Raw genomic sequence first — 19,908 nt, 5'->3', positions numbered from 1 at the left:
TGCGCCACCGCAGATCCACAAAATCAACCGCGGTACGAAATCACTCTCAGAACAATTCGGTGTTGTTACTTGCTTGAATCGAACCAATTTGGCAGTATGGTTAATTGTTCCTGTGGCATGACGATGCGTAAATGGGCCGAGCTGATGCTCTCTACATACGGCGGAACACCCCTCGACGAAACCCATGGACGCGGTAATCAGCTTCTAACACGATTTCTTTTGGTAGTCGTTGGGAAAGGCAAATTCAATCTATACTGCTCAGCACTGCTGCCGCGCCACCTGATGGTGCTAGACGTGTCGAAGAGGCAATTCATAGCTCAAGGACCAGGATTGTTTCGTCTTGAACACACCGCTTCTCATGTAACAAATATATGCGCTGTGAGGCCGCCGCCGTCAGCATAGAGTTTCGTTCCCGGCTGCATTCGATCCAGGCAACACGAACACTGTATCGCTCCAAAGTCTTCTCGCTCAAGCTCCTGCTGTGCAGCCACCCTGACGATGAGAGATTCAGTCATCGCATCATCGGGCTGCTTTCGCGTGGAACTCTCGTTTACCGTGGCGTAACCCGCTCCACGTGTGGGCGTATAAACTTATTCACGGTTCCGTCCATCTGCATGCACTACCACGTAAAGCCGTACAACAGATCGGTAGCGTGAATCTTGGGGGATGTGTTTTGGCTTTAGGAAGTGAACTGCGGCTCGACCCATTAGCGCAGCTTCATTGCCGTGAGCAACGGCGTATCCGACCTGATTGGCATGCCAAGAGCGACAGTGTTCGCAACCGAAGTGAGCAGAGCGCCCAAGCACTGAGAACGCAGTCAGATGCCGGAAAACGTGGGTGTGTGCCCATTGGCGCTCCCCTGGCATCAGCGGCGGCGGGCCGTCAACCACAACTATGCATATGTATTCCCGTCCTCATGAGCAGAAACGACTTGCCACGGGAGACACTACACAGGGGCTTTACCTCCAAATGGCAAGCGCTTTCTCTCTAGTTGGCGGCGTCCAATTCGTCTTCTTGGAATGCCGGTGTCATGGATTCACTGACAGGGCGAAAGCGATGGTCTAGTGCATAGCGTGGTCTGCAAACTCCCTCTACCGGTCAAGAGCATTTGGAGAAATTCCCCCGGCAGCGGGTGAGAACTCGACAAGCCTGAAGTAGGCGTGCGTTGCAGGCCATGTGTGAGTTGCGGTGTAGCCCGCTGACTACGGAGTCGCCAGCCTTTTCCCTCGCAGAATCCTCTTTTTCTGCTGGCCACTTGGCCGAAAAGCACTCCAGATGCATCCTGGCTTGGTCTTTTGTGTTCCTTCCCTCGCTTGTGTCACGCTTTGTGTCTGCCGGAGACCCGGACGACGGGGGACGGGGAGATTTGAGACACCCCAGGTTCACTACGCAGGACCTCGGGCCCGCGCAAATTCACGTCCACCTGAAGACCGGAGCCGTACGCAGCTTCGCCACCCACATAATTCTCCCTCTGCGGCTCTGCCGGTCGATTAGGTCAGTGCATACTCTACAGCGCGTGCACGGCGGCGTTTTCTGCTCTCCGCTCTCTGTGCCGCTGCGTGTCAGTTTTCCGCGCGCGAGGCGCGCATCCTCGCGGGGCCCCCGGGTCAAAATCGGCTCTTCAGGCGCCAAAACTTTTCGGCAAGTCCGGTACCAGGTGGCTTACGCTCTGTGAGTGACTGTTATCGTTCATGATTCGCTTTTCATGATTTGAAGGTCCGTGAAGGGACGAGGGGATGATGTTTTTGCTCCGAGGTTTCCCTTCTGTTACGACGGATACGGCGTGTTCCGCCGTGCGTGCCGTGCCTCCTCCATCTTGCCGGCGCATCGACGTAAGCCTACGCACGCGTATGCGTCCGGAGGGGGACTTTGACAGCGAACCGGCGAATTTCGTCAAAGGTGCCACCAGTAGTTACTTCGGTTTCGCCTCGCCTTCGTGCTCCAGTTCTCTGCACTTCCGCCGTGCTTTCTGCACAACGCAGCATCGACAAGAGGGCCTCTGGGAGCGTTTCTTCTTGCCCCTAGCGGTCTGCCTCCCCCAGAGTCGCATCGAACTCGCATTTTTGGCTCCTTCAAAAGTTGCGAACGCGCACTTTTGGCCGTTTCAGGGGCTGCCCGCTTTTCACCGCTGTTCTCAGAGACGGGCGGAAAGTCCCCGTATTTCTGGGTCGGACATAAGTCCTTAGTCCTCGCGTTCACTAACTTTTGTCAAATCAGACATCCGGAACTAGGCGAGCCATGCATCTTCCGGTTTGACCGGAATGCTGGTGGTTTGCCGCTCTATACGGTTTTCCTTAGAGGCGGCTATTTCGCTCGCCACGCGATTGCGTCAAACGCGTTCCGCGTTTTTCTCTCAAGTCCGCTGGGAGCGGGAAGTGAACGCCTAAAACTCATTTCGAGGTCTCCGCGTGCCCCTACACGTTTGCATTCCGCGTTACTTCTAAGCATGTGCAGGTGGATCTGCTCATTGCGGCAGACCATCACGTGTGTGAAGCGCGTTTGTCTAATTTTCTGAGGTATTCTGTGCTAAGCTACCATCCGCCAGACTGGAGCCTTGGAGTGTTGCCACCTGGTGCGCCGCTGGGGTTGCCCCGTCGGTTTTTTTTTTCTTCGGAACACGGTTTCCGTGTGGCGTGATTTTCCCGTTTCGCCCCTCTTTTGCGTGTCCTGCTTGCTCAAGTAAGCGAGTTTCAGGGCTACGCTCCATCTGTGCCGCCTGCATACCCAGGGCACACAGAACCCCAGAAGGTCAAGAGGGAACGGTGTTATGACTAGAGAGTGAGGAAGACTGCTTTTTGGCCTTGCACTTCGTTGCTGTCTGTACAGAATCGTGAGGAAATCCTCCACAGGTCGTATTTGTGGTTATTCGCCCCCCCTCGCGTGCATCGCCTTCCTCCCGAGGACCAGGCCCGCGGCTTGCTGTCTATCTAGCAAGGGGCGGAGGAGGCGAGCGAACGCGCAACAGCGCAGCAAGAGGAGAATGTGAACCCGCACCTTTCCCGTGCGAGTCTATGCGGGGTTCGTGATTTGCGCGCGCGAGGAAAGATGGAGATGATGAAGGAGGGAGGTGCTTCGGGGCTCGGGGGGCCAGACTCGGCGACGACGCCTGTCGCGAACATGGATCTGAGTGCCGCCGGCATCTCTCCGTTGTCGGCGGAGGTTTTGACGCGATTAGTGAATGCCACTGCGCTGCTTACGGGAGACGAGCAGCTCCAGAGGGGTGTGAATTCCGCCTGCGGCACCGCAGAGAAGGACGCACTCGATCTCGCCTGCCTCCTGTTGTTGGGCGGGAGAGGCTGCGCGGCGGACTCGCCCGTGTCCCTCGCCGAGGACCTCGGGCAAGGCGAGGGGGCAGACGCGAGCCCGTCTGCGGCTGTTGTGCGCCTGAGCGCCTCCGCGGCCCCGCAGCCTCCTCTTCCTCCTCCTGGCGCCCTGTCAGCATCCACCGAAGAACTAAGACTGTCCAGCCACGCCTCTGAGAGGCCAGATGCCGGGCGACAGCCAGCGCTGGGCACGCATGCGCCCGACTCTGCAGAGTCCCTTTTCCTGTCAGAATGCGGCGCGCAGGTCTCCGCGAAGCCCGCACTGTTTCCTGATTCCGTGCTGCGGAGCCTCGTTTCATGCGCCGGCGCAGGCAGCAGCGCACTCGAGGCCGAGAGCGGAGCGGCACTCGAGAAGGAGGTCAAGTCGAAGAGGAGGTGCAGCGAGGAGGAGAGCGGCGCGGCGCGGAGTCGGAAGCTCTGCAAAGGTGTGTTCGCCGGCGCCGACCGCCAAACTGGAAAAGACGCCTACGAGGCAAGCCCCGCCCCCGGGAGACACGGGGCTCCGGCGGCAGCGTCTCTGCAGTGCTGCGATGAGCAGGCTCTGGCTTCTCCTCCGGCTGCCGATATGCGAGGGCGATCATGCGGTTTGGAGGCGCGCTGTGCAGAAGCACGCAAGGCGGGAAAAGCGAGCAAGCCCACGGGCATGCCGGCGGCGCGCCAGGGGTTGCCACTGGAGCGGTTGCCGCGGAGCGTAAATGCCGCCGCAACCCATGGAGCAGCGCGAGAGGAGATGACGGAGCGTTGTTCGGCGTTTGATTCTTCTTCCGGAACGCCTAGGGCGTCGGCACGGGACTGGCAGCTGAAGGTTACAGGCGCAGACGCGCCTGCGTCGCCTTCTACGGTGGCCTCGAGGGGTAGTGTGTCTTTCGGCACAGCGACGTCGCCGAGCGTCAAGCAGGGGTCGGGCTTGCTGGCGCCTGAAGCGGCTCCAGAAGAGGACTTCTCCCCCCCTTCGTCTCGCGGGTCCTTGCCTGCTTCAGCCGCCATCCGAGCCGCCGCAGAAGACGGCGCGTCTCCGAGCCCGCCTCCTTCTCGCGACTCAGGTGCTTCTGAGTTTTGTCCTGTGAGGGTCGTGCCGCAGGCGGTCGCGAATCCCGCGTTGTTTTCGAGTGTGCGGCGCCTGCAGCGGCGGAGCTTGATGAAGTTGACTGGCTCTGACGAGGGTGCGTACGGGGAGAACTGCTGCGCGTCGCTGCTCACGCTCTTTCGCCTCCTGCAAGAACGGTATGGCCTCTCGCCCGCTTCAGTGTTTTTGGATATTGGGAGCGGCAGCGGAGTGCCTTCGTTCCTCGCCGCGAGTGCCGTGGGCTGCGTGGCGTCGCTCGGCGTGGAAGTCGACAGCAACGTGTACGCCATCGCATGCAACAATCACCTCAAACTCCTCGACGAGCGACTGTTGGCCTCGCTGGGGATGCATGATCTCCTCGGCCGACTCAAAGTGCGCGCGCTGCGCCTCGCCGCCGCGTCTCGTGAGCGATCTTCCGGTTCCTCTCTCAACGCCCTTCGCGAGAGACAGAGAGAGCAGGAGGGAGAGGAAGGCGCGGGAGGCCACGAAGACTTTCTGGCGCCGCTTGAGCCGCTCGCCTCGCAGGCGCTGCGCGAGACGCTCCGCGCGCGGGTCGGCGTCACAGAGGAAGACTTGCTCTTCTCCGTCGCGAACGTGAACTCCCCGCCAGCTGCCCTCGACGACGACGGCGAGGGGGGAGGGCGTGCCGGCTCGACGCCAGGAGCGAGGAAGCCGGAGGCGGCGAAGGAACGCAACACGCGTGAGAAACGCGCACGCGAAGAAGGCGAAGAGAGAAACGCGGCGAAGCAGGAAGCTGCGCGTGCATCGCTGTCGTCGTCTGTGGCGCGTTTTACATCAGCTGACAGCGGCCGCGAGGCTGAGAGGACGTGTGCCCCGTCGTTGCCCTTTTCGCTGACTCCTGCAGGTTTGGCGTATCCGTGTAACGTGGGATTCAAGTGTGCAGATGCCTCTTTGTTCGCGACGTTCGACGGCGTCTCACATATTTTTTCGTTCGATTTGGCGATGCCGCCGCGCGTGCTTTTCCGCCTCTGCTCGGTCTTCAATCGCTCCAAGTCCCCCGTCGTCTACGTCTCCTTCCATTCCTCTCTGGTCTCGACTTACGGCCTGAAAGCGCGCCTCGTCCAGCGGCTTTGCATGCGCATGGCGGGGAGCGCGGAGAGCCATGTCGCGTTCATCTACGTTAGAGAAAACTGTCTCGCGTTCGTCTCGCCGCCGCCGCATCTCCTGGGCGACGCCGCGGGCCGTCCCTCGTGGGGGCCCGGGGCGGTCTCAGAGAAACCTCAGGCGCCTTTTTCTGCGGCTGCGTCCTCGTCTTTCGGCGCGCGAGGCCTCTGCGGCAGGACAAAGAGAGACACGCCAGAGGCTGGCGAGGAGGTGCCCGCTGACGACGCGAACCGGTGCGGCCTGCAGGGCAGCCGACGCGGTAAGGGCGGCTCGCTACCGCATGCGCAGGCACCTGGGCGCGTAGACGCGGCGGAAGCCAGTCGCGGCAGAGACGACGAAGATGGGGGAACGGGCGGGGCGCTGATGGCGGTTGGGTCGAGGGGGAACGCGGAGACCTGGATGGACATGGAGCGCGCGCAAGTGATGAGGGCACTTTTCCTCCGCGGCATGGCACTCAGCCGCACCGAGAAGTTCTTCAGTCGGTGCGTCCTCGCAGGCGTCCTCCCGAGGGTCGCCTTCACACTCCTGCACTCGGTTGCGCACCTCTGTGCAGAAGTGAGCGCCGGGGCTCCGAGCGAGGTGGGAGCCGAAGAGACCTGTGGGCAGGCTGGGCGTGGGAAGACCGACAACAATGCAGAAGGCGGAGAAGAGACGCGCAGCCCGGCTCCGTCCGAATCCGGCAGCGAGGAGAGAACGGCTGCGTCGATGAGCTCCTTCTCTGTCGTCACCCCCCTCGCGTGCTGCCGGAAATGTTGCGCAGACGTCTTCACGCAGGAGGCAGGCTCGCAGAGAGACGTCGCAGACAGGGGTTGTTCACGCACAAGCGTAGAGAACATGCCGTCCATTCGCGGGTTTCCTCTCCCCCTCTCGCCCCTGCCCCAGCAGCAGCTGCTTCTTCTCCGTCGCCTCTTCGCGGCGTTCGGCCTCGATCAGCTCCTCGAGGCTGGCGCGCTCTCCTTTGAGCAGCTGAGCGACCTCCTTCTTCTGCGGCCCGCGGCCGCGTGTGCATGCCGACTGCCGCCGGCTGTCTCCTCGCGCGAGCAGGCGCCAGAGGAGAGGACAGGGCGCGCGGCCGGCGCCGCCAGGGGCGCGAAGAAAGCCCACGCGTCGCTGCGGTCGCTTGAGTCCTTCGTCTGCTCCCACGGCGTCGAGAGGCTGGCGAGGTTTCTCGTGAATCTGCTTCTGCGGATTCTTCTGGTCCGCGTGGAGCAGCAGCAGCCGGCGGAGACGAGGGCGGTGGCGGAGGAGCCGCTGACCAGCCGCCGCGACGCGCTGAGCCTGCTGCAGCGCACGCTTCTGGAAGTCCGCGTCTGCAGAAATTGGGAGAAGCAGAGGCAGCGAGCGTCTGCGGTGTCGCTGGACGCATGGGGCACGGAAGCCTCTCCGCTCAGTCGGGTCAGCCGCAGGAGCGCTCGAGCGCGGCGGACGCTGGCTGGCGCGGCCGGCGCGGCAGCGAGGCCTGCAGCCGAGAGAGTGAATGCAGTCATCAAGGAGATCTCCACGTTAGGCAGAATGGAGGACCTCCACAGCGAGCCGGGCGCGCGAACGCCGCTCAATGCACCCGACGACGCGGCTGCGACGCGTCGCCTGAGGAACAAGGAACGCCAGAGCGCCCTCTACGCGGAGAGAAAAACGAGGCTCGGAGGTCGCGCCTCTCCACTGCCGCACGCGACGCCGGCCGAGCAGAAGCGTGGAAATGGAGCGACTCGCGGCGTCCAACAGAAGGGAAGCCTTGCGCGCGGAACGAAGGAAGCTAACGACACGAGCGTGCGGACGCTGGAACGCGGAGACAGCCGAGAGGCGCTGGCAGCTTCGCTCGACGAGAAGTGGATGCGGTTTCATGTGCGCTACGGGCAGCCCGCGTTTGAGGGGGACGACCAGGACGCAGGCGTGGAAATGCAAGTGACTGAAGCGCCCCTCAGGCAAGAAACAGGCCTCGGTGGCGTGCTGGAGCTTCCATGTCTCTCGCCTCTCTGCTACACGTGCGGCGATCGAAGCTTGCTGCCGCAGCTCCTCGAGGCGAACGCCCCGCCTGCCGTCCAGCAGTTAAAAATTCAGTCTGAGATCCTGCAGCTGCAAACGAACCCGCTCATTCAGGTAGGAACCGCGAAGCCTCCACGCTCTCTCGAACGCCGAGTGCATGGCGCAGCCTCTCCCCTGCGCTTACACAAGCGTGTATGCGTATTTCCTCACGAATGTGCGTCAGTCTACGCGGCGCATCCGTTCTCAAGCATTTTGCGCATAGCCATATCCACTTCTATATATGTATTGATGTATATATGCACGCGTCAGTGTAGGACCTGGTGCAGGAGGGGCGCTGCTTGCGGACGGGCAGCGGCGTGTGAAGCGGCATGATCTTTGTGGAGATGTGTTTGCCTGTTGGGCCTGTGTGACTTCTCTTGCTCGCGCGCAGCTTGCAGACAAGGAAGGCCAGGAGGCGTGGGAAGCGAAACTCCGGGGGGAAGCAGAAGCCTTTCTCTTTGACTCGGATGAGGACTCCGCTGACAGCGATGACGAAGACGCAGCCGCAAGTCACCAGCAGCTGGCCGGCGGGGCTGGAACTCGCAGAGAAGGCTCCTGCGCACTCGGGACGAGCGAGCGAAAGACCGGGGTTTCGGCGGAGAGGAGATGCGATGCATCACGCGGCCCTCGTGGCGCCGAAGACGAGGAGAGCATGCACACAGGCGCGTCGGAGCCCAGCAGGATCAGTGAGGGCTTTTTTGGCGAAGGCGGGTGCGACAGTCTCAAGTGGGAAGCCCTCGAGGCGCCTCGGCCTCTGCGCTGCCGCCATGCTGCGCGGGCAGCGATTGTCCAGCGCCTGGGTGCTTTTCTTTCCCTGGAGGGGACGTGCGCGGTTGCCAAAAAAGGCGAAGAGGCCTCGCTAGAGGAGCGGGCCTTCCATGACTTGCTCGACGCCCGCCTTCAATGCAGAGTCAAAGCGAAGGGGGAGTCGCCTGTTGCTTCAGTTCCGTCGCACCTCTCCGAGTCCTCCTCTGTCTGCGCGTCCTCCTCTGCCGGCGGACTGCTTGCTGTCGAAGAGGACGTGGCCTCTGGGGTGTCCGCCGAGCGAGTCGGCGCGCAGCCTCGGGACGCTCCCGCGCCGTTGTGGGTATTTTCGCAGTCGCCCTCGGAGCCGATCTGCTTCCTCGCTAGCCCAGAGAAGAAGAATCCGCGCGTCTTCGAGTACGGCGACACAGCCCCGCTTGTCTGGCCTTGTGTCCGCGCGGTGACACACGCTGGCGGGGAGGCCAAAAAGGAGGTCACGAGCTGGAACGTTCAATTTCTGCGCGTTCAGCAGCAAGGCTGTGTCGCGCCAGGGGTCGGAGACCCGAGGGGCGCGTGGCTAGGTGCTCGCGGGTCGCTTGTGAACAGGGGCTGGCCTTGCGGACTCGCTGGTCTCGCCGGAGGAGCTGGCTGGCATGTGCCTCGCGCAGAGGCCGGCGCCGCCCGACAGAGACACCGGGGGCCAGCGGAGAGGGTCTCTGCGGCTAGCTTGGGTGCGGCGGCGCAGCGAAGAGGGAGAGGCGGGTGGGAATGGGGTCGCCGCGCAGCCGAGGAGAGGCGAGGGGGTGCTCAGGACGGTGGCGACGGCGCAGGCGGCGCGTTTTCTGCGTCGGCGATTGACAAGGAGCTCGACCGGGACATTGCGCCGGGCTTGGATCTGTTTGATTGCTGGTGGGAACTCCACTCGTTTCCAGTGAGTGCGGAGTGCGACGCAGGAACGCGGTACCGCGAGGCGAGGGCGTGGCTGATGGCGGAGCTGGAGGCGCAGGAGCTGCGCGTGATTCAGCTGCTGAGTCGCCTGAACGCGCCGTTGCTGCGGCTGTCGCGGCAAGCGGCTCTCGACTGCTTGCATCGCGACGCGGAAACGTCTCCCGAAGAGTTCGCTCAGATGCAGCGACTGTACGGGGGCGCTGCGGAGCACGTCGCGCGCCTCTGGCAGCATGCGCGCTTCCTGGAGCACGCGCTGCTCCAGGAGTTCCTGCTTGCGAATGATCGGGGCGCTGAGCGTTCGCGCCTCGCTGCGGGCGACCGGCTCGTCCACGTCCGCTACGTCTGCCTCCTCAGCACCCAGCTCCTGCGCCTCCAGCAGCTGCAGAAGCTACGCGAACTGGGGGATCCCCGCACGTCGCCGGCGCGTGCCAACGCGCTGATCAAGCAGCTCCACGAGGAGACGTGGCCCCAGGTCTTCGTGCGCCTGCCGGCAGACGCGCGCGACGGGTCTTTTCCTGAGCAGCAGGGACAGGCGCCGCCGCCGCCGCGTCTCTTCCGCGCCCGGGCGCCTGAGGAGGCGGCAGACCTCGAGGGGCGCGCCGGTGACCACGACGCGCGCGCGAAAAACAGCGGGGCGGGCGGCGCGGAAGGCAGCGAGGAAGCTGCGGGGTCTGGCCCCCACGCTCTGTGGCAAGCGCCTGCGGAGGCAGTCACAGAGGTCGCCATCTCTCTCGTCGCGTCGCTTTTCAGGGCGGAGCGCACAACCGCCAGAGTCGAGGACCTCGTCGACGGCGTCCTGCGGCTGTGGGAGATTCTCTGCAGCAGGACGCACGAGCTTCCGGCTGAGGAAATGCGGCGCCGCGGCGAGGCGGAGAGGGCAAGCGCCGTGGTGGACGCCTACCTCTGCTCGTTTCTCCCGGCACTGCCCGCGCGGAAGAAGACGCGCGGGGAGCATCGGGAACAAACCGAGATGAAGGAGCTCCGAATGCTGTGCAGCTTCCTCCGCCGCAAGCTGGACGAGTTTCGAAAAAAGTGCTTGGCGGCGAAAGAGGAGGAAGAGCGCGCTCTGATGCTGTGGCTGCTCGAGAGAGAGAACTCTGCGGACGAAGTCCTTGCGCTTGAACCTGGAAAGCGCGATTTCAAAACGCCTTTCGAGGCGACAGCTTCTTCGGGGCTCGGCGGAGGTGCTGCGAGTGGGACGCGCGTGTGGAATGCTGCGTCAGGTCGGGCTGAGCGCGGAGAAGTTCGGAGTTCGACTTTGCGAACTCTGGTGGAGACAGCGACAACCCCGTGCGGCGGGCTGACTCAGGACTATTCGCGCGCCTTCTCAGCGTGTCCGTTGAAGGCGAATCAGCGTGGCGACAGAGGCACCGGTTTAGACACTCCGCCCCTCCTGTCTCGCGGTGGGTCTCCGAGAAGGGACCATTTTGCGTTCGCCTTCTTCGAGGCCGCTGGAGCCCATGGGATGCTCGAGGCTTTCTCCTGCATACCGTCGCTGCCGGCGTGCATGGAGGGCATTTTGAGAAACCCGGTCGCGGGCGCTCCGTGCCCGCTGTGGCGATCCTACTTCCTGCGTCTGGGCTTGGTTCATGCGGCGAAAGAACTCCTGCTGAAGCGCTCTCTCCTCGAGGCCGGCGCGTTGCCTGTAGCTCCGACCCGGAGGCGCTTGTCGCTGACGGGCGAGGGCAGCAAGGCCTCCGCGGAGAGACCCGCTGCGCAAGAGGAGCGCGGAGGCGAGTTTGATTTGCAGCGAGAAGCGCACGCCGAAGGCGTTGTAGCTGCAGGAGCCAAACTTGAGCGAGACGAGATTCCCTCAAAGACCTCACACGCGACGGCCACAGTCCATGCGCTGAAACCTGTGGCGGCGCAGCAGGCACAGAGAGAATCGGGTGACGATAGCATTTTGGCTTCTCCGCGGGCGCCCAAGAAACGCCGAAGCGCCGAGTGTCGCGCGCATTGACGACGAAGAGGAGACAGCAGCGCGCGACTCGAAGATGTGTGGGGGCCTAGGCATGTGAGGGATGACGCTCTGCCATTAGAAGCGGATAGCTACTGGGGCAGCCCTACGCGCCGTCGTCTGTTCATTTGTCTGCTCGGGGGAGGTCTAAACCAGGAAGGACAGTCCCTGCGTAGGCGTGTATATATATGTTTACAGATTCGTGGATATCTGTTGGAGCTATTGCGGAAAATGCAGTCCTTTGATCCGTGGGCATCTGCAGGGCCCCCCTTCCCCCGCCATAGTGTTCACAGAAACCGTGGTAGCTCCTGACTGGGGTCGCCTTGCGGGCCTTCGCTTCTCAAGAATTTGGCATTCGTTTGAGGCCGCTGCGTCAAAGCGTTTTGTACCGGCGCAGCAAACTTCACGCGTGGAGTGTGTTGATGTCAGCCCCCAGCTCGTGAGCGCGGCGAAAATGTGTATTTATCTCGGAGGAGACAGCCTTTGCGAGCTTAGAGGCAGCGGGAAAGACCGGTGTGCTTCGTATTCGTGTATCTACCAGACGGGTCGCGCGTGCGTCCGTGTGTGCATGTGGAGATGGACACTGCTGCCTTCTCGTCTCAGAAGAAGTGGTAGTAGAAGCCATTCGCCCTCCCCCGATACATCGAGCCTCACGACGCGCCCGCGTCTGCGCCCATTTCATCTGTTTTTGCGTTGAGACGTGCCTGTAAAGTGATGCGTGTGTCAAGGAGACAGCGTGACGCTCGTGGCGCCGCCTTAGGGAGTGTGTCTCTTTGTGGACGGTGTGAAGAGATTCTCTGTGTCCATTCTCTCCGGGGGTTTTTGTGTTTCCTTGATTTTCTGCGTTCTGAACCATTCAGGGTGGGAGCATTTGGCTGCTAGCCTCAAGATAGTTTTGGAGGCTGGGTACGTGCTGAGCTGCGCTGATGTGGCGAGAGAAGTGCAGCTCTACCTTCCGCTGCGGATGCCAAAGGTGGGGTCTAGTATGCCGCCTCAGTCGCAGCGCAGTTCATCACACGGGATTAGCTCTTTACTTTTCAACATTCCTGCGCATGTCTGCGCTTGCTTGGAAGTCGTGGCGAAACTGGTTGCGTGAGCGTCCGCGGCCTGTGACCCTTCGCTCCGCTGCCTGTTTCTGAAGCGTGTTCCTTTGTTTTTGCTTGGCATTTTATGAGAGAATAGCTTTCATGTCTCGTCGGTTGCCCGATGTCCGCCGCCACGGAGCTTTCGCCGGCAGCAGAGCGTCAAGGGCTGGGCCGCAATCCCTTCCGAGTTTTACCACTTTCATGCGCTGCTTTGAATCGTTTCTCAGGCGGATTTTCCGTTTCGTCTCTTGTCAAATACGGCTGATGGGAGCAGACGATTGGAAACGGCTGGCTGCGCCCCTTGCGACTACGGACAGCGAGAAGTCACTCCCATGTTATTTCTAGAATGCGGAGAAATGATCGAAGATGGCATTGTGTAGTGTATCTTGGCGCTACATGCCGCTTCGCGTGAAAAAAATCGGCAGCTCAACGGACGTAGTTGAATCCGGCGGACGGAGTTGCCGAGGGATATGAGATTTATGTTCATCTTCATGATCTCTCCCGGGGCCACGGGAAAGGTGAGTAGGAACCCTTGGTTTTCATGTGTCGCCTCGGGAGGATGGGGAAATTTTCTGGGCTGCCCTCGCGTGCATCTAGCTGCCAGGAGTGAAGGCCCGCGGCGTGTAAAGCCTGGCAGGGTTGTAGCGTTTATGCGTTTGTTATGCGGGATGGATGTGCCGTTGCGCGGCGCATCTCAACGCGGAATGCACTCGCGCAGTGTGACCAGCAGAAGAGCGATGAAGTTGTCGGTAGCTGCGGAATCACCTTGAATATAGAGTCCTCGGTGCAAAGCCGTGGGCGGTCTGGCGTGTGACGAGGTCTGCGTTTGCACAGACTTGCTGCGGACGTCTGAATACTTTTTTGCTTGCTACTTCGCACCTCAGCGAGCCTCTCGGCAGTACAGAAATCACTGCTTGCCTCTCCGACTGGAGTGCGCCAGGTGGAGCATTGCTAAATTTATGCTGGCAATACACTAAGTGCGACGATAGATCAACGCTGCCACAAAGCGGCGTCAGCTTCCATGATCGGCAGGCTAGCAGCACATAGTTGCAGAAACAAATAGCTTGCTCAGAGGTTCGAGCGGAAGCTTTCCGTCTGCGAGAAGCTCCGCGGCCTGCGCTGTGCGGAAAGGACGCGCGTTTGGACGATAGAGGGGGGGGCGGAGAAAATACTATAGAGTTAGCCTCCTCGGCCTCCCAGCAGGCTCTGTGTTTAGTTCCAGCGGCGCATGACTCGTACAGCGCAGCGGCGCAGTTGCAGGGTAGTCACGCGATGTTTCTGAATACACGACAGCTAACTTGATGAATCCTAACATTTTAAAAGCTGTTACTTGTGCCAGTTTCTTCTGCCTCTTTCCCGCACGTCCCCGGAGCTCTGGTTTTGTTCACTTCTCAAGAGTCTCATCACGGTCTGGGAGTGTCCAAACAGTAGATCATGGAGGAGCTTTGTAGGACAGAAGACGTGGAAACGGCCAACAGGAACAAGTGGTTGAATCGGAACAAAACTCTTGCAGACGCCGCCGCTGTTTTCAGCCAGCCCACCCTGGGGCAGTGTTTCCAGTAGAGGCCAGCAGTCTGTGTCAGCCATACAGCTGGCAGGTGACGGGTGCGGCTCACTTTGCAGATCCTCCATGTGCATCTAGCGCTCTACGCCTCAGCGCCTGCCAACTGTCAGTGAGGCACTCTCGGCGGAGCCTTCCACGCAAGACGAGCAGCCGTTGTAGCGCTGACCAGCACGCCAGCCGCTGCCCAGCTATACGCTCCTGACCGTCGAGAGGCGGCATCAGAGGTCGGCGGCTCCGCCGCGGATGTATGTGTTTCTGCCAACACGTCACTAACAGTGCGGCATTTCTGGGTCTCCGAGGTGCCTGTTTGCCTAGCAGATTCGCGCCTGCAACCGAGCGACTTTGCTGCAGAAGGGAGCTGCGGGAAAGCCACCGTGTACACGCTCTTGTCGGATTTCTGCGAGCGCGTACCGTTGGGAGCCAGAGCAGAGAGATCGCGTTGCTGGCTGCATGTACCGTCGGCGTTGTTGAAAACCTGGAGTGCTTCGGCGGGCTTCGACGAAGCCGTGTCCGGGTTGCATTTGATGTGCACAATCTGAATCTTCGCGGAAACAGTGACTTGCTGGTCTTTTCCTTCCCCCACGGTGCATTCAACCACGCTTTCTGGCTGCGGCTCTCCGGCTCCAGGACCCGGGGCCGGAGATGTCTTTTCCGGAACGGTGATCGTCACAGGGCACTCCGTCACCATATTCCTCTGTCTTTCTGTCGATGTACAAATATACTTCAGCTTTTGGCCTTTGTGCGAGAGGCGGATAGTATTTTGAGGAGGTACACGTTGCCATCGGTTTTCGAAACAAGAGTGTGTGTTGCGTGTAGATTTTGTGTAGCAACTGCGCGCCGGGAGCAGCGGTTTCTCCGGTCTCATCCAAAACGGGCTGCCTGTTGTTTTGCCCAACGGGAGATGGGCGTGAAACTTCTGCAGTTACATCGTACACTTCTCTGTCATCTTTGGGGTCAGGGAACGTGAGTTTGGGGCCGCATTTGAATTTCATTTCAGTCCCATCCGGTGGACAAGGAACTTGAATGCCATCAGCATCGTTTCATGTCGGTATGTTCGACGCCGCAGTTGTGGCTGCTGCTGTCGTGAACACCGCAGGAGAGGAAATGATGACACCCGCGTCAAGAGCAAGCAACATCCTTGGTAAACCGCCCATGTTTTCTCAGTCAGATGTTGCATGCACGCAATCGTACGGTCTGCGCCTGCTCTATAAATCTTTATGAGTTTCCAGCAAGACAAGGGGGGCACAGTGGCGCGATGAGAATATCGGGGCAAGAGGCTCTTGACAAGGATGAGGAATGGGATTCGGAAAAATAGCTTGTTTTCGAATGTCACTACCGTTTGGTTGGCATTATTTTACGTTTTTGAGCAACGGGAGAGTACAGGACCCAGAAGAATGGTCGTTTTCATCCGCAGAACCCGACCTGTGGCTGTGCTAGCTGTGAGACTCGCATCCTGCGCGGAAGCGTACCCCCCTCTCGAGCTTGCGCCCCTTGAAAATCAATTGCAGGGACATGAACACGTGTGCGCGTCCTTGTGGTCAACGCAGAGTTTCTTGCAACGTCATCGCCATTCCGAACCAAGGCGCTGGTCATTCCTACCTCCTAGAACGGAGAAAGTTGCCGACGGCTTCTCGAGCGTCGTGTACCGCGCTTCCTTCCTCATTTGCAGATGCCTTGGCTTGCCTGTCTGCGCAGTAGGCGTCATGAGTCAACCGCCACTTAAGCAATGGGCAGCGGAAGGCATCTATTTCGAATCTATGACTCATCCGGGTGTTTTATGGTCGGAGTGTGGTAGCCGGTCTACTACCTGGATTTCCCTAGTAATAAGCCGTTATTTTGGCTGCATCCGTCGCATGGAAATTCACAGGGCCTCGTAATGATATCCGGTGTCGCGGGTGGGAAGCTTCCTGTCTCCGGCGTGCCTGATTATCGAAGGAGCAGGCACGTGTTGAGGGCGAGACGGTGTTTAAGGGCATGCTATCCGCCCAGGCAGATTCACATTCGTTAGCACCAAAGGCTGGTCACAACTGCCAGGCTTGCGGCGGCCTGTGCGGTAGTGGAACGGGAATCGCATCGTCGACGCGAGCACCTCACGGGTAGGCCTTTGACTCCACGTGGAAGCCGTTAAGGAACTAAGAAGAAAGGTTCGAATGTATTCAGTGAAGGACTAATTGACCCGTGACGTAATAGTCTTCCCCCCCTCTCGAGCCCCCTCCCCTTCCCTATATACAACTGGGCAGCACATACGTGAAACGGAATCCTGCAGCTAGGCAGTTTGACAGTGGTTTGCGGAGGTGCGTCAGCTGCCTCTCCACGGTCGCAACCCCAAGTGATATTGGCTGTTTTCTTCCTCCATCGTAGTAGACAAGTGAGGCACCCCAATTCGGCCGATTAAACGTGGGTACCGGCGATCAGCTTGCCAACTCGGTGCGAACAAAGCCTTGTGGGCCAGCATCAATTACGATATGGCAGCGGTCTGAATGAATCCTAGATGAGCAGTCGATCCACACTGTCGACAAGGGGGCTTCTTTAGAGAACGGCACATGGGGATAAGCCTCGATACATGATAGTGTCGCCATGTTTCCGCCAAGCACGGTCAAGGGTTCATCCGACACTTGGATTTCCGCAGGCATACAACACGGAAGTCAGAGATACAGCAGCAAACAACGAGGTGCGAGGAATAGCTACCGCCTCGACGCCGAGACAAGCGCGACAAGCGTGATGCTTGTGTACGCAGTAGAGCTCTCTCCGGGGGCATTCTGATGAACTGCAAGCCAACGGAACCCGATATTTACGGACAGGGACGAACGCGCGTCTCCACTTGCTCCCTTAGTGCAGTGGAACGGAGTAATGGCAGAGGAGACACAACACGGTAGACTTGCGTGGAAAGGATTCCTCTGTCTGTCTCTCAAGCAAGACAAGACATTCCTGCGACGCCAGCGATCACTGCATTTGCTGCAATGCTGACAACGACAGTTGGAAGATGGTTTTCTTCCCCCGATGTCGTGGGGTTCAACGTGGATGTTATTGTACTGCCGGGTACAGCAATACGGACCTCGCAGTCGGTTGTAGGAAACGACAGCCCGCCGGAGGTGCTTACGCACTTGTAGCAGAGGGATTTCTTCGAAGACGGAAATCGAGGGAACGAAACAGTGTACACTCCATTTTCATCAGCTTCGGAACGCTTTGCTTCGGGAACGATGGTGGAGAGATCAGCTTGCTGATTGCATTTGTCGTTCTCGTTGTCAAAGACTCTAACTGATTGAGCGGGGCTCAATGAGTTTGTGGGTGGCCCACACTTGAATCGTACGTCTTGCTTTTCTGTCGAAATTGTCACTTGGTGTTTCCCTCCGGGTCGGCATGCGATCGCATCCTCTTGTTGTTGTTCTCCGCCGCCAGTGTCGGATTCAGGGGGGATTGGTGTTTCGCCCTTCTTGGGCACACTGATCAGCACTGGGCACCTTTCCACGCCGCCACGGAAGGTGTCGGATCTTTTACAAATGTACATCAATATTTTTGCATGAATGCGCGACTCGTCCGGAATATCAAGAAGATACGTATTTCCGTCCGGCTGCGGGGTGCCTTTGAAGGTAGCGTCCTTGTACAAGTCATTGAGAGGCTTTCTGAGAAGACTATTTTCTACAATATCTGGGGGAATTGAACCAGCGAGTTGTCCACTAACTGCAGCAGAAGACTCTTCAGTCACATCGTATACATGTGTGTTTTCCTGCGGGTCGATACTCGTGAGCTCAGCGCCGCAACGGAACTGGGCAGCCGTCCCCGCTGCGGGAAAATCTATTTGGAGGCCATGGTCATTGCACGTGGGTATGGTCAAGTGACCATCGTCAGTCACTCCGAGTGTGGCGGTTTCACCAGACAGCATGAGTGTGACGCCAGCCCCGCCAGCCAAAAATACTCTTTTTAGACCTCTCATTTTGTTCGAGCGGCCTATCCGAGTAGAAGTTGTTTTACTGCGTTCCGTTGATGTTGATTGGTCAATGGCTGGGGGGAAGGAAAGAGATCGGATCGCACTTGCCACGGACCGGAATGTTCATTCCCGACAGAAGTGACAGTTTTCTCGGCAACACTCAATGCACTACAGCATCTTTCCATGCATGCGACAGCATGCAGTTTCAAAGGAGCAACAAAACGCATCTCAGGTGGGCAGTGAGTTGGTTCACACTGAAATACAAACTCTTTGTGGCCGGGTCCTATCTCTTGCGCAGGTTGTCGTCGCGTGCTGTGTGACCGCTTTTCGTGATTCGGCTGAAAGACGCCGCGTGCTTGTCTGTGAACCCCCGCGTACATGGCTGGCCTTATAGTGGTGGCGGCACCTGATGTCGCCGGGTTTGTTGCTCAAACGTGTATTTCCGCAGGCAGTCAGTGTTTTATTGCTTTGTACATGATGATAAACGTGAGTAGGCGTGTGACTGATAGGACAGCGAGGAAATAGGTCTCCAGGCTTCATATCATGGCATGATGGCGATGGGAAGTGTACTTCGGGTATGCTGCGTGTGTCTTGCAATTGAAGCGCATTGCCATTTCGCGCACGATCACACCTGCGTACTGGCTTTCCTTTCCCCACAGGATGAGCCCGTTTGAGCCCGACTGTATTCGTTAGTTTTGCTTCTCCGAACGGAGAAGGGGCTGCAGCAGGCCTGGAGCGTTAAAACTTCGCGAACTAGGATTCGTTATGCGGCGACCCAGCGCACAGAGACGGTCGGCGCGGATAGTGGCATAGAATTGGGGAGGGAAAGTCAGTACGACTATCCCTTCGTCACTTCCGAGGCTTTCGAATTCCGGTAGTGCCGGCGAGACGGCTGGACCCGGCTGTTGCGGAGACGCATGTGTCAGCAGGGGAGCATTACCCACCCACAGCATACTGGCACAGGAAGAGTCTCCCCGCACCCTCCTCCCCTCTCTCCTAAACGCCAGTTGATGCCGGTATTCACTCGCACGCACTTTTTTACCGAGCAAAGGTCATGCAATGCCTTAGTAAGCCTTCGCTGTCGTAGCGTGGGGACTGAAACCTGGCTTTTCCGTGGGCGGAGCAGCCAGCCAGGCGCGAGGCATCGGTCCGCCTTTGCCGACCCCAGTGGTTCACACGAAAACAGGTATAATGCTAAGTCTTGCAGCAAATAGTGGCCTCTGTACGCCTGGCATGTCCACCGGTATACGGCTGCACAAGGGGCCTCGACACCCGGACAAATCAGTCCATTCCCGAGGCGGCTCTCTCTGACCCTGGAAAAACAACGAACTGAGCTCGCTTCACTTCCCCTCTCTCCTATTTGCGATATGCCAAATAGAAGTGAAGACAGATGACAATTCATGTGTAATTCGTTTCCGATAGTAGCAAGTTAATGTCCACTATTCTTGACATCAGAACTGGGGAGCTTCCGACCGGACTGGCAGAGCCTTCCTACTTAGTAACGACTCTCCCTTACATCGAAGGTGGCAGCGACCCACATTATTGGCAATCTCCGGTGAGACACAAACAGAGCGTCCCTCCCTCTACGATATCCGTTATGACCTTGGGTCACCGTCGCGGAAGTGAATCTCCACGTATCCTCCAGTTAGTCATCCCTTGTTCAAGATGGATTTGCAGTGCATCTGGTACATCGTCACATAGAATAGACGTCGATCGCGTACCACGTCTTATAGCTTTATATCTCCAGTTTTGGTGAACGACGCCCGTGTTTCACTAATGAGCCTGGCGTGAGGAGGGCTGCTTCGAGATACGTTTAGTTCTTTGGACGTATATCATACATTGGCCCCAGCGTGTTCTGTCTAACAAGCGCAGCTAAACTGGCAGGGGCAGCGGTGGGGGGGACGAGGGGAGAGATGCTACACAGATGCCTCCTTCATTCGTCTGTTTCATATAATGTCTAGGTATCGGCCCGCGCCCTTCTGTAGGCCAGGTGATTACACGCAAACTGGCCTTCCTCGCTGTGTACCTCATCTTAACACCCGTGTGCAGTGGCATAGTGAAGGGCAAGGCAGCATCAGCGTATAGACTGGTACGAAATCGCTGAGCCTTATCTGCGTGGGTCTTGTCGGGATTCGTGATGGCACGA

At 59.1% G+C, this 19,908-nt stretch overlaps 3 protein-coding genes across 3 annotated transcripts; 1 reads left to right on the top strand and 2 right to left on the bottom strand.

The window, feature by feature from the left end:
* Positions 1 to 3,045: 3,045 nt before the first annotated feature.
* BESB_025270 (uncharacterized protein) lies at positions 3,046 to 11,188 on the top strand (the record flags this gene model as incomplete). The annotated part of the gene is made up of 2 exons (XM_029361215.1): positions 3,046 to 7,611; positions 7,928 to 11,188. 2 exons carry the CDS (start codon positions 3,046 to 3,048, stop codon positions 11,186 to 11,188), a joined length of 7,827 nt encoding a protein of 2,608 aa, XP_029215570.1.
* Positions 11,189 to 13,940: 2,752 nt separating this feature from the next.
* BESB_025260 (SAG-related sequence) lies at positions 13,941 to 15,539 on the bottom strand (the record flags this gene model as incomplete). Its single annotated transcript, XM_029361214.1, has 2 exons — positions 13,941 to 14,536; positions 15,434 to 15,539. 2 exons carry the CDS (start codon positions 15,537 to 15,539, stop codon positions 13,941 to 13,943), a joined length of 702 nt encoding a protein of 233 aa, XP_029215569.1.
* A 1,203-nt stretch (positions 15,540 to 16,742) lies between these two features.
* On the bottom strand, positions 16,743 to 17,768 carry BESB_025250 (SAG-related sequence SRS37A; the record flags this gene model as incomplete). The annotated part of the gene is made up of 1 exon (XM_029361213.1): positions 16,743 to 17,768. One exon carries the CDS (start codon positions 17,766 to 17,768, stop codon positions 16,743 to 16,745), a length of 1,026 nt encoding a protein of 341 aa, XP_029215568.1.
* Between the last annotated feature and the right edge of the window lie 2,140 nt (positions 17,769 to 19,908).

This window comes from Besnoitia besnoiti, assembly GCF_002563875.1.
Source record: "Besnoitia besnoiti strain Bb-Ger1 chromosome Unknown contig00014, whole genome shotgun sequence".
NCBI classification, from domain to species: domain Eukaryota; phylum Apicomplexa; class Conoidasida; order Eucoccidiorida; family Sarcocystidae; genus Besnoitia; species Besnoitia besnoiti.
This window is presented reverse-complemented; position numbering and strand designations above follow the sequence as displayed.